A 12114-nucleotide genomic window follows, 5' to 3' on the forward strand; every position below is an offset into this window, starting at 1 on the left:
CCATTTTAAACAATATATAGAAATGGAGATTGGATGAAATGTTACCAACCCAACCAAAGAAGGCTTACGTGTAGAGGTGCAACGATGAATCGATTAATCGATTAGTTGTCAACTATTAAATTAATCGCCAACTATTTTGATAATCGATTAATCGGTTTGAGTTATTTTTTTATTTAAAAAAAATCAGATTTCTCTGATTCCAGCTTGTTAAATGTGAATATCTTATAGTTTCTTCTCTCCTCTGGGACAGGAAACTGAATATCTTTTGAGTTTTGGACAAAACAAGACATTTGAGGACGTCGTCTTAGGCTCTGGGAAACACTGATCCACATTTTTCACCATGTTTTGACATTTTTATAGATCAAACAACTAATCGATTAATTGAGAAAATAATCGACAGATTAATCGACTATGAAAATAATCGTTAGTTGCAGCCCTACTTACGTGCAATTTAGAGTCACAAATAATTTTCCAAAAACTTGATTAAGGGGTCTTATTTGAGACAGGTTAGGGTTAGGGTAGCACAGGTGGTTTACCAGGTTCATAATTAATTAAGGACACTGTATGGGGAATTTGGGACACTAAACTGCACGTATAGCCTACCACCAAAGAATATAACCACTGCTTTTCTTGAAGAATTACATTTATTTTTCTCACAATATTATAACTTTTATAAAGAGTGTAGAGTGTAGATTGGAGGAAGTTGCCAACATTTACACATACAGTACTTCCAACATTACTTTGACACAAAGTTAGTCGAAATTTCCCTTTATAAAAATCAGATATCAGGAAGGTAAATAAGCACCAGAAGTCCAGGTCAGAAGTAACATATTTCACGTATTTAAACTGCTCTGCTCCAGTGGTGTAGTCTAATGCATTGTAGTGGGTGTACTGTACTGTATATATAGACAGAATCTGCCTTTTGGGGGTGGGGGCATTTCAAAGTGGGGGGGTCTGGGTGTCCTCCCCAGGGAAGTTTTGAGCATCAACAACTTCATTTCCTGTATTCTGACACACTTGTATGCACCAATTTACAGTGGAAATACCTTTATTTAGCCTATGTGTTGAAAAACACAGATGACAATTAAAAATATATAAAAAAAAATATAATAGAAAGTATGTTGTTGCGTGTCATTGGGCATTTTTAAGAGGGTATATGGAAATCCTGGAGCTTTCTTAGTGGGTATACTGCGTATACCTGCGTATCACGTAGACTACACCACTGCTCTCCTCACCTGTTGATGAGGAAACACGCCAGGTCTGCGTCTCTGGGAAGTCTCAGCTTGTCTCGGAGTTCTCTCCATTTTGGAAACGCTCCACAGATGTCCACTCTGGTTTGGGACCGTCTCCGGTCCCAAAATCTGCGCGGGTCGTCCGGTAAACCGGTCCGTTTGCGTTTTACGGGGACACGTTCCGCTGCAGCCGGCGATAAAGAATAACTGTGATCATTATGATCCATAACAGAGGAAACAATAACACGGGAAAGTGTGGCGGACTTCTTCTTCTTCTGCTGCTTTTTATTCTTCTTCCTCCCTGTAGAACTCCGGCGGTGTAGATAATGCTAAGAGCATTACTGCCCCCACAGGACGAACACACACACACACACACACACATACACACACACACACACACACACACACGCAGATACACACACAGACACACACACACAGACACACACACACATAATGCCAGTATTTTCTCCTTTCGAAATCTTCGTTCCGTGTCTGAATGTCTGTTTGTGTTGTGGCCTGTGTGTTGGTATCAACTGCCCAGTTTGACAACCAGGCCGGGTTGCCAGATATTACGGTGGCCGACAGGGGCAAACGCCCTGCAACTTAAGAAAACACACGCAAATAGACAGAACACAAGGAAATTAAGAAAACATCTTCATTAATTTGACAACACATGTGCGGCATTCAGCAAACGCGCTGCAAATACACACAACACAACCAAATACATAAACGCGCTGCAAATATGAAACGATGCAAAAAGAAAAGCACAAAAACCCAGAAAACAAAAAACGCAGCATCCAGATTACACAACGGAAGTTCTCCAGACCTCTAGAGCACTGGTTCTCAAACTTTTTTCAATAATGTACCCCCCTTTGAAATATTTTTTAGCCAAGTACCCCCTAATGAGTGCAAAGCATTTTTGGTAGAAAAAAAAAAGGCTCTATAAAGAGGAACAATACAGCTCTGCACCATTAGTGTCTGATTTACTCAACAAGCTTATAACTGAAACACACTTAAATGTTACTTCAAATGTTTAGAATCCATAACTAAATTCATTTTATGAATTATGCATGACATTTTGGCCCATGTGGGATACATGGGATTACAAGACACCACAAATTTACTTATTTAACAAACATCTTCCTGTCGCATATACAAATCATTCGGAGAAATACATGAATACAAATATATACATATACACACATATACACATACATATATGTATATACACGTACACACATACACATACACACACACACCACACACAAACAACAAATTCTCATCTACTACACTGACTCATTGAAGAATAATATTTGAGATTAACATTTCAAAAAGGAATCTCACGTACCCCCTGCAGTACTCCAAAGTACCCCTAAAGAGCAGCTAAGTGGAACAGCTTGATTTTCAACCCCAAGGAGAGAGAGAGAGAGAGAGAGAGAGAGAGAGAGAGAGAGAGAGAGAGAGAGAGCCGGGACACATTCAATCTCAGAACGTTGTGCACCGTTGTGGAACGGTGTGCAACTGCTTTGAGATGTTTTCTCTGGTTTGGTGGGTGTGTCTCGGCTCAGGTCAGCTGATACTCAATCAACAGAGACGTCTGTAAACTCGTGGTGATAAAACATTTAAAACTGCATCAGCGTTTAACGTTGACATTTGTTTAAGCCATATTACATAAGAGGGTTTAATTTCCAGGTCTGAAAGGCGCATCACTGAAGTGTAGGCCTCCTCAAGTGTAATATTGTGATTATACAACAAAATAAGTGATCAATCTGTATTCATATGTTGGAGCAATTTGCTCTTGAAATACAAAAAACAGAACAGACAGGATTTATAGTCCCTCCCTGTTAGTAAACCAGCCAATTTACTGTGGGATTTATCAAACTGAATAAATCCCGCTCGCACATATAAACACAAAACTGCTCTGCTAACTCCATCGTGTTGTAACTAAGACATCTGCTGAAAAAGTTATTGTATTCATAAGCATGATTGCCGTACTGTTTAGTTCACAAACATCCAAAACACCAAAGTAGGAAGACATAGTGGACCAGACGCCAGCTTTTATTTTGAAAAGTCGAAGCTCGGGAAGGCACCAGCCGGGAGGGTATGAGACGGGAGGGCATGAGACAGGAGCATAGACTGTATATTATTAATATATTATACTGTGTTATTAATAATAATAATAATAATAATAATAATAATAATAATATGCATTTAATATAAAGTCTATGGACGGGAGGGCATGAGACAGGAGTTCTCTTTTTACTGTCTATAGAGCACTTTCTCCCCGTGGGGGTCGAAAATCAAGCTGTTCCACTCCCTCTAGAGCAGTGTTTCTCAAATGGGGGTACGTGTCCCCCTAGGGGTACTCTGGAGGACTGCAGGGGGTACGTGTCCCCCTAGGGGTACTCTGGAGGACTGCAGGGGGTACGTGTCCCCCTAGGGGTACTCTGGAGGACTGCAGGGGGTACGTGTCCCTCTAGGGGTACTCTGGAGGACTGCAGGGGGTACGTGTCCCTCTAGGGGTACTCTGGAGGACTGCAGGGGGTACGTGAGATATTTAACAAAATGTTTAATAGTTACAAGGCTGTTGTTCAGAACATTGTTCCTCTTTATGTAGACTTTTTTTTTTTCCTACCAAAAATGTGACATTTGTGTCCATAGGCGCTGATTTATGTTTTCCTCCGTGGGTGCTCACAGGGGCACGCCCTTTAAAAAAAAGTAGTCAAAAATTGTTTGCATTTCAGAACCTTAGGAAATGGACAGCGGCCGACACGAACACACACGCCTATTGACTCGATAATAAAGCCGTAAAGTAGGCTTTCAACTCAGGACAGCTCCACTTCTCACAGATACAGATAGGATTGGAGATTCTCCAAAGAGTAAAGTTTAACGGACACGTAACCGCGATCAGCTTCGTGGGAAATTAAGAATCAATGCCACCGACATAACCAATCACACTATGACAGACGCTCCACTTAGCACCAACTGCAATGTTTAATTGTAAATGAATGTAGCCTACGGGCAGTCTGGCACACGTGGGTGCTCAGTGTTTTCCGTGGGTGCTCGAGCTCCGGAGCACCCACGGAATCGGCGCCTATGTTTGTGTCTCCTTCTTTAGACCTAATCTTACCTTCCTTACTTCTACTGTCCTACTTTTTACAAGTTTCTCACTTTTTTCTTCTTATGTCTGTGTTTTTGAAGTTTTTTATACTATTTTGACCTATTCTTGCCGTCCTTCCGTCTTTCTACCATCTTTTTCCAAGTTTTTCTCTTTTTTCCAGTTTTTGTCTCGGTTTCTCATCATCATTTAAATGTTTTACCATTCCAAGGCTGTTGTTTAGTAAATCTATCGCTGACAGTGCTGAACTGTTCCTCTTATATAGAGACTTCCTTTTCTACCAAAATGATTAGTGCTGGTCAGGGGGTACTTGGCTTAAAGAAACCATTCAAAAGGGGGGTACATTATTGAAACAAGTTTGAGAACCAGTGCTCTAGAGGCCTGGAGAACTTCCGTTGTGTAATCTGGATGCAGCGTTTTTTTGTTGCATTTGTTTTTCAGGGTTTGTGTGCTTTTCTTTTTGCATCGTTTGTATTTGCAGCGCGTTTATGTATTTGGTTGTGTTGTGTGCATTTGCCGCGCGTTTGCTGAATGCTGTGCATGTGTTGTCAAATTAATGAAGATGTTTTCTTAATTTGCATGTGTTTTCTTGCGTTTGCCCCCGTCGGCCACCGTAAGATATACCTGTAAACACGTAAACCCAGCGCGCTACAGCTGGAACGTTAGTACAGCCATGACAAACCGTTAGTGAGGAAAGTAGAAAGGACAGAGACTGAAATGGTCTAACACACATTACTTAAATGCTGTGAACAAGTGATAGAAAACTCTGCTCATTTCTCTGTGACGGAGCAGTTTTAGTGAGGAAAGTTGAAAGGACAGAGACTGACTGACTCTAAACATGAACACTGTACTTTGTGGTGTTTCAGGAGGAAAAGTGCCTCAGTTATACTCTCATATCAGTTTCACATTTTCTCCTTCAACTTTGTATGAAACCCTGGAATGAAGACAGGAAGAAAATACTTTGTTCATGTTAGTTTATTCATCATGTAAAGCTTCAGTTTGTTCACACATCCCATCAGTAAAGTCTGTTCAAAGACTTGTTCAATAATTTCATGAACACGTTCACTTCATCCACACAGAACCAGAATCTCAGCTATGTAAAAGAGAAGAATGACTTATTGATTATGATTATGATAACAACATTTGGTCCGCCAAACAAATAAATGTAAATCTAGATTTCTTTACAAATGTCTACAAAGAGAACAAAGTGTGTAGGATAAAGGAGGTCTGGTGCTTTCTCTCTTCAGAGCCATGCAGTGGAAGAGAAACTAAATACACTTTTAGTTTGATTTGATTTCTGTGTCAAGCCAAACATTTGGCCCGTCCCACATGGGATTACAAGACACGGCTATTTAACAGACATCTTCCTGTCCCGCAGATACATAACGTGGAGAAATACATGAATAACAAACAACTAATATCTACACATCATCTCGGTAAAGATCTTTTTTTAACATATCCTGTTTCAACAATTAAAAGGTAAAATAACAGATCTCAACTGAGCACATTGAGAGCTTCTGGGGCTCCCCGAATGATTTTCTCAACAAACAAAAAGCATCTCATCACTTCTAAAACGTCAATACAAGCAAAAAAAACCCCGTCAAACTAATTTACAAAAATGTTTAGAAAAGCAAATAAATGTCGAAAAAGTGACAAAAAATGTTGATAGAAGCAAAAACAAAAAAAAAATGCAACAAAATGTCCGAAATAATAGAATGTCACAACAATCAGCTCTCAGCAACAAACATGGAGACTAAATAAGTTGAAGAGTTAAAACACAGAATTTAACCCTTAAATGACTTCTGTCTATTTCAGTTTACACAACTCAGCAGAGGCTCCAGGCCAACAATAAAACCGTAGTCCAGCATAGAGGGGCTGAGTGAATGTGGTCTGGACTCTGTGGAGGAGAGTCATGGTTCCAGAGACGCTGTAGAAGGACAGAATACCTGCACTGTGATCCAGGTACACTCCTACTCTGGAGGACTCAGGACCTGAGACGCGAGTTTGGACATTGTTGGACCAAAATGTATAACTGTTGTTCTCACAATATAACGCCCAAGATTTATCATTGAATCCAAATCCACATTCTTCCGACCCCCCTGCTCTGCTGATATTCTTGTATGCGACTGCTACAGAAACTCCTCCTCTCCTCTCCACCTCCCAGTAACAACGTCCAGTCAGACTCTCTCTACTCAGGACCTGATACCAGTCAGTGAATCTGTTTGGGTGACTAGAATAAGACTGTTGTTCTCTCATAAATGTTGCTTTCCTGTTCCCCTTAGATAATAACAGCCATGTGTTTGCTGTGTTTGGATCCAGTGTGATTTCACGTGAATATTTTAAGAATCCAGCTCTGGTCTTGGGCTCTGGTTGTGGCAGTAAAACGTCCACTTCAGTCCCTGTCAGTGAGACGTTTGTCCACTTCTCTCTCAGAACGTCCTGTAGTTTATCTCTGACTTCTGACACGGCCGCCGTCACGTCCTCAAAGCAGCTCAGAGGACGGATATGGATGCTGGATGTAGATTGGCTGAGTGGTGACAGTGAGGGGTAGTTGTGTAGAAACTGGTTGTGCTCCTCTGTGTGTGAGAGCTTCTTCAGCTCAGCGTCTTTCCTCTTCAGCTCAGTGATCTCCTGCTCCAGCTTCTCCTGAAGCTCTTTGACTCGACTCACTTCACTTTTCTGCTGAGATCTGACCTGCTGCTTCACATCAGAGCTTCTTTTCTCCAGGAGACGGATCAGCTCAGTGAAGATCTTCTCGCTGTCCTCCACTGCTTTATCAGCAGAGAGATTGATGGCCTCTGCCTGCTGTTGAAGCAGCTTCACATCTTTCTCTCTGTCCTGGATTCTCTGCTGGATGTTTTGTCGACTCCCCTCGAGCTTTTTCTGCCTCTCAGTCCTTTCTGCTGCAGCTGAGACTGTTTTGTGGCCTTTATGTTCATCCATTAAGCAGAGAGAACAGATAAGCTGTTGATCAGTACGGCAGAAAATCTTCATCACCTCATCATGACGAGAGCAGACGTTCTCCTGGAGCTTCTTGGACGGCTCCACCAGCTTGTGTTTCTTGTATGGAGCTGATTCATAATGAAGCTGAAGGTGTTGCTCACAGAAAGAAGCCAGACATTGCAGACAGGACTTGTGTGCTTTGAGTTTTCTCCCGGTGCAGACATCACAGGCCACATCTTCAGCTCCAGCATAGCAGTGATCAGCAGGAGCAGCTTGGAGTCCAGTCTTCTTCAGCTCCTCCACTAAATCTGCTAACATGGTGCTTTTCAGCAGGACAGGCCTCGGTGTGAACGTCTTCCTGCACTGAGGACAGCTGTAGCTGTACTTACAATCCTCTCCATCCCAGTGGCTTTTAATACAGTTCATGCAGTAGCTGTGTCCACAGGGAGTAGTCACCGGATCCTTCAGTAGATCCAGACAGATGGAACAAGAGAAGGTTTCCCGGTCCAGCTGAACTCCTTTCTGTGCCATTTCACCTCTCAGTGATGACTGTCTGACTGTGACTTACAGTATGTGTGACTGTCTTATCAAGGGATCCAGGTTCAAGGTTCAGCTTTATTGTCATTATACAATACAGGGAGGGGTTATCAAGATTTGAGTCTTGCCAGGATGAGGAGTGGCAACTTGACATTGGACTTTGTTTTAGCGCTTAGATCGAGCCCAAAAAATCAAGCCCAACCCTACCCGAGCCCGTGCACGTCGAGCCCAGCCCGACACATACATAACTGTAATTATGAGCCAGAGCCCGATTTAAACCCAACAATTTTTTAATATGTGGACCGTTATAACTGACATTCTCATCTACAATTCTGAGTTGTTTGCACTACAGGAATCTGTTTAGAATTATCTTAATGAATAACAACAAGGAGGAAGCCTGTAAACTGCGCTGTTTGTTTATTCAGAATGGAATGGATCGCAAATGGATCCGAATGAAGAAACGTAAAAAAAAACCACTCAAGTCAGTGCAGGACATACAGCCAGATATGCATGCATTCTATGATATGAGTTGTCTAGTGTTCTGGGTTCATGTAATAGTTTTGGATCCTTCAAGAGGGGTCTCAAGACTTATCTGTTGATCTTACACTTAAATAATTAATTAATTCTTAGAGTTATAATTTGTATATGTATGGTATGTTTATTTTTTTGTTATTTTTGATATGCGACATTGTATTGCCATCATTCAGTGTGCCAATGTGCTGCAATAGCAGCAATCAGGAGAATGACTATTATCCTGCATACTTATTCCACCACATTTTTGTCCCGCTACTAGTCACGGAGCATTGCCAACACATGCACATAAATACATCAAAACGTGTGCAATGATCGGGAATGGTGTGCTATGACTTTTCTAAGAGATTTGCTGTGCGGCTTTCATGAAATCTGCAAAAAAACGGCGTGAAATTTTCCCATAGACTTTAATGGAAAATCTTCGGAAAATCGCTTAACATAGCTCAAAACAACCCCACTTTGGGGCCATACTGTTACATGTCTGCAACCTGCACAAATGTTCCTACATTTTGACCAACAATGATGTATAAAGAGTAAAAACTGTCGGGGAGAGAGCAATTTCTTTGGAAAAATTTCAGAGAATTATACTGCAGCTTCACCCTCTGTCCTCCCCTCTGACAGACAGTGTCTAAAATGGGTCAAACATGTCCATTTAATGATAATTATACCTCTTAAGTTTGTTCTGTAATTCAAAAACCGTGGGTCCAAACGGCAAAAATATAATCATCACAAGAGAGATTAAAGTCTGGCAAACGCATTGATGTGATTTTTATGTTTGTGGTGCCAAATATATGCGACACAGAGCAGGTAACAAACAGGGAACCGTCTGCATCTTTCCAGATATTTTTTTTCATTGTTTCTGTCGCCAGTTGGTATGAAGAGAGCCAAAAATTTAAGTCCGGTGGATTCCATAGTTACATGTCTGCAACCGGCAAAAGATTTCCTACATTTTGACCAACCATGATGTATGAAGAGTGAAAAATATATGGGAGAGATCAATTTGGTTGGAAAAATGTCAGTGAATGATATTACAGCTCCCCCCTTTGTCTTCCCCTCTAGCTCTCAACATTCCGTCACCAAACACACATTGGAAAATCTGAAACGGTCTGAACGACTGGACGATACATAAACTGTAATTTGGTAGAAACCGTGCTTGATATCAGAATGCCCATTCAGCCCAATAAAGGCCAAAGTCTTGTCTTCAGTTTAAACTTTTAATAATTTTTCTACATTAAAGCTCTGTGTGTTTCGGTCTCTGTGTGTCTTTGTGTCTCTGTGTGTCTCAGTGTATCTGTGTTTGTGTGTCTCTGTGTGTCTCTGTGTGTCTCAGTGTGTCTCTGTGTGTCTCTGTCTCTGTGTGTCTAAGTGTGTGTGGTGCCTTAAATAGTAATGCTGTGATGCTGTATGAAGAGGAATCCGCCGACACTGTCTCTGTATCTCTGTGTGTCTCCGTCTCCGTGTGTCTCTGTCTCTGCAGGTCAAACCCTCCCAGCACATCTGTGAACCTGCAGACACACCTGTCCTACCATATATGGACTTCCCTCTGCAGGCTGTTACATGTCGAAGGATCACGTGTGTTTTTGTCTTGCAGCGTTACGTAACTTCGTCCTTTTCCTTCTGTGCTGGGAAACGACACTGTGCAATCTCTCTGCACGTCTCCCTCAGGTGTGTTTCTCCAGATCACTCAGCGCTCATCTGCTGAACATAAAAACAGGGTTTTACAGTTATTACCACTTCAGGGAAAGAGTTGTACATTTACAGACATAATTAAAGAAAAATATATAATTTATTTGCATGATTTATCAATATTTATCCTCCACCCTGATGACACCTTTAGGCATGTTTACACTGGACCGCGGCCTGTTTTTAGTCAAATGAACGCCTTCTTTTACTGATAAATTACTGATCCTCTGCACTTTTTACTGCGCAGACTGATGCATGTTTCTCTTAACATGCTGCTCTATTATTTAACAATTTATTATAGCGTTTATTTATTATTGAGAGGGTCTGTTTTAACTGAAACATTGCAAATGTTTCTTGTGTACGCTGCTGGGTATGGGTACCAAAGTTTGTTCCCTCATGTTTAACATGTCTGACTTTAAACTAATCTAAATCTGAATCTAAATTAAAGAAGTGATTCAGCTGAAACAGGAAGTGTGTTGGAGCTTTGAGGCTTTTTGAAAGAGTCAACACAATAAAAGTCTTTATTTTTATATATATTGTAATTTTTTATTGTTTTAGTTTTGTTGTGTTATTTCAAGGTTCAGTATCATGTCACGTGCACAACAATAACAGAAATAGTTGTTCAGCTCAAACAATGTTCATTAAATAACTCAGTTTATTTGATTTAAGTTGAATCCTGTAGAGCATTTGGTTAACTTCCTGTTTGGAAAAGTAAACTATTCAGTGGAGGTTTTACTAAAAGAACTCCAGTTAAGCCTCATGTTGTCTTCGGGTGAAATTTGACCCTGTTTAAAAAAAAACATTATATCGAAAGGACGGGACGTCGAAATAAGCGCCGCAAATATAAAAATAAATAAATAAATAAATAACCAAATGTGGGCAAAGCAACGAAACAGATCAAAAAAAGCCTCAAGAATGTCGGAAAAAGCACCCAAAACATTGAAAAACAGACAAAAACGTCAGAAAAAGCGATAAAAGTGTTGAAAAAAGTAACCAAAATGTTAGAAAAAAACACAAATGAAAAAACATTTATGAAAACGACTAAAACATTGACATAGGGACAACAAAAGTGTTTTTACGGGGAGACAACACAAGGGTTAAAGCTTCTGTAAAACATTATACATTTTAATCCTTCTCACTTTCTGGACAGAAAAATGGGCGTCTGGCATTATGCAGTGGATGAATAAGTAATTCCGAGTGAAGCGTGGTGATAAATCCTTAGCTGTACGTTATGACAAGATGTAGAAACACACAGGCTGCAGAGAGAAGAACAACAGTCATCGGTAAGTTTCCTCTTCAGGTTTGAGAGCCGGGCGTCTCTCAGTTTAGTCAAATCTAATTCAGATGAACTCGTCAAACAGTCGCTGAATTTTTCTCCGTAATCAGAGCTGTCACTTTCTGACGTCCTCACAAACATGTTCAAACTAAATTACTCATGAAGTTACTTAATAAGTATAAGTAATGTGTATAATAAGTGTGTGCAAAGTACTGAGAGAGTACTTCATGTCCCAGGGGCGGAGCCAGATGTTGTAAACATACGGGGCTCACTCTAAATCTATTTCTCCCAAGGAGATTTTTATACCATTTACCGGAGCTATTTGCATTACATTTCAAGACATTTCAGGTAATAGAATGACTAAACATCTGTACATCATTTGGCAAACACATGATAGTTTCCATGGACATATCTAATTGTTCTTCAATTGTCTTTATCATTCTGAAACCAGAACACTATAGATTATACACTATTGAAACGCGCTCACTTTCACATACACTATTAAAATTATTTTAACATACAACTTAAACGCCCTCATATACACTATTGAAACCCTCTAATTAGTGATAGACCGATTGTATCAGCCGGCCGATATATCGGGCTGACACTTGCGTTTTTACGTGTATCGCATCGCAGCTGCAGCATTCGCCGATAGTTTTTTCACGGCATTATTTACAGACAGGCATCCACAGGCAGCTCTGTGTTGCTGGAGATGCTGCAGTTCACGTGCAGACCATGCACTGCCCCTCCACCATGGCAGTCTTAAATTACAAATCAAGCACTATATTTCAATG

At 40.6% G+C, this 12114-nt stretch overlaps 2 protein-coding genes across 3 annotated transcripts in view; both read right to left on the bottom strand.

Annotated features, from left to right (window-relative positions):
* LOC116056211 overlaps nt 1-68 on the bottom strand; it is a 9408-nt gene extending 9340 nt beyond the window's left edge. Inside the window, exon 1 of the mRNA XM_031308355.2 lies at nt 1-68. This exon is cut by the window's left edge and continues 530 nt beyond it. The gene's annotated coding sequence lies outside the window, so the exon portion shown is untranslated.
* A 5965-nt stretch (nt 69-6033) lies between these two features.
* Nucleotides 6034-12114, bottom strand: part of LOC116056214 (tripartite motif-containing protein 16-like) — a 30145-nt gene continuing 24064 nt past the window's right edge. For both annotated transcript variants that reach the window (XM_036005800.1, XM_036005799.1), the window contains exon 2: nt 6034-7831. In XM_036005800.1, the coding sequence (XP_035861693.1) occupies nt 6157-7824 (1668 nt within the window). In that variant the 5' untranslated portion in view covers nt 7825-7831 and the 3' untranslated portion in view covers nt 6034-6156. The remainder of the gene's footprint in view (nt 7832-12114) is intronic.

The sequence above is a fragment of the Sander lucioperca genome, chromosome 10 (assembly GCF_008315115.2).
Source record: "Sander lucioperca isolate FBNREF2018 chromosome 10, SLUC_FBN_1.2, whole genome shotgun sequence".
Classification (NCBI taxonomy): domain Eukaryota; kingdom Metazoa; phylum Chordata; class Actinopteri; order Perciformes; family Percidae; genus Sander; species Sander lucioperca.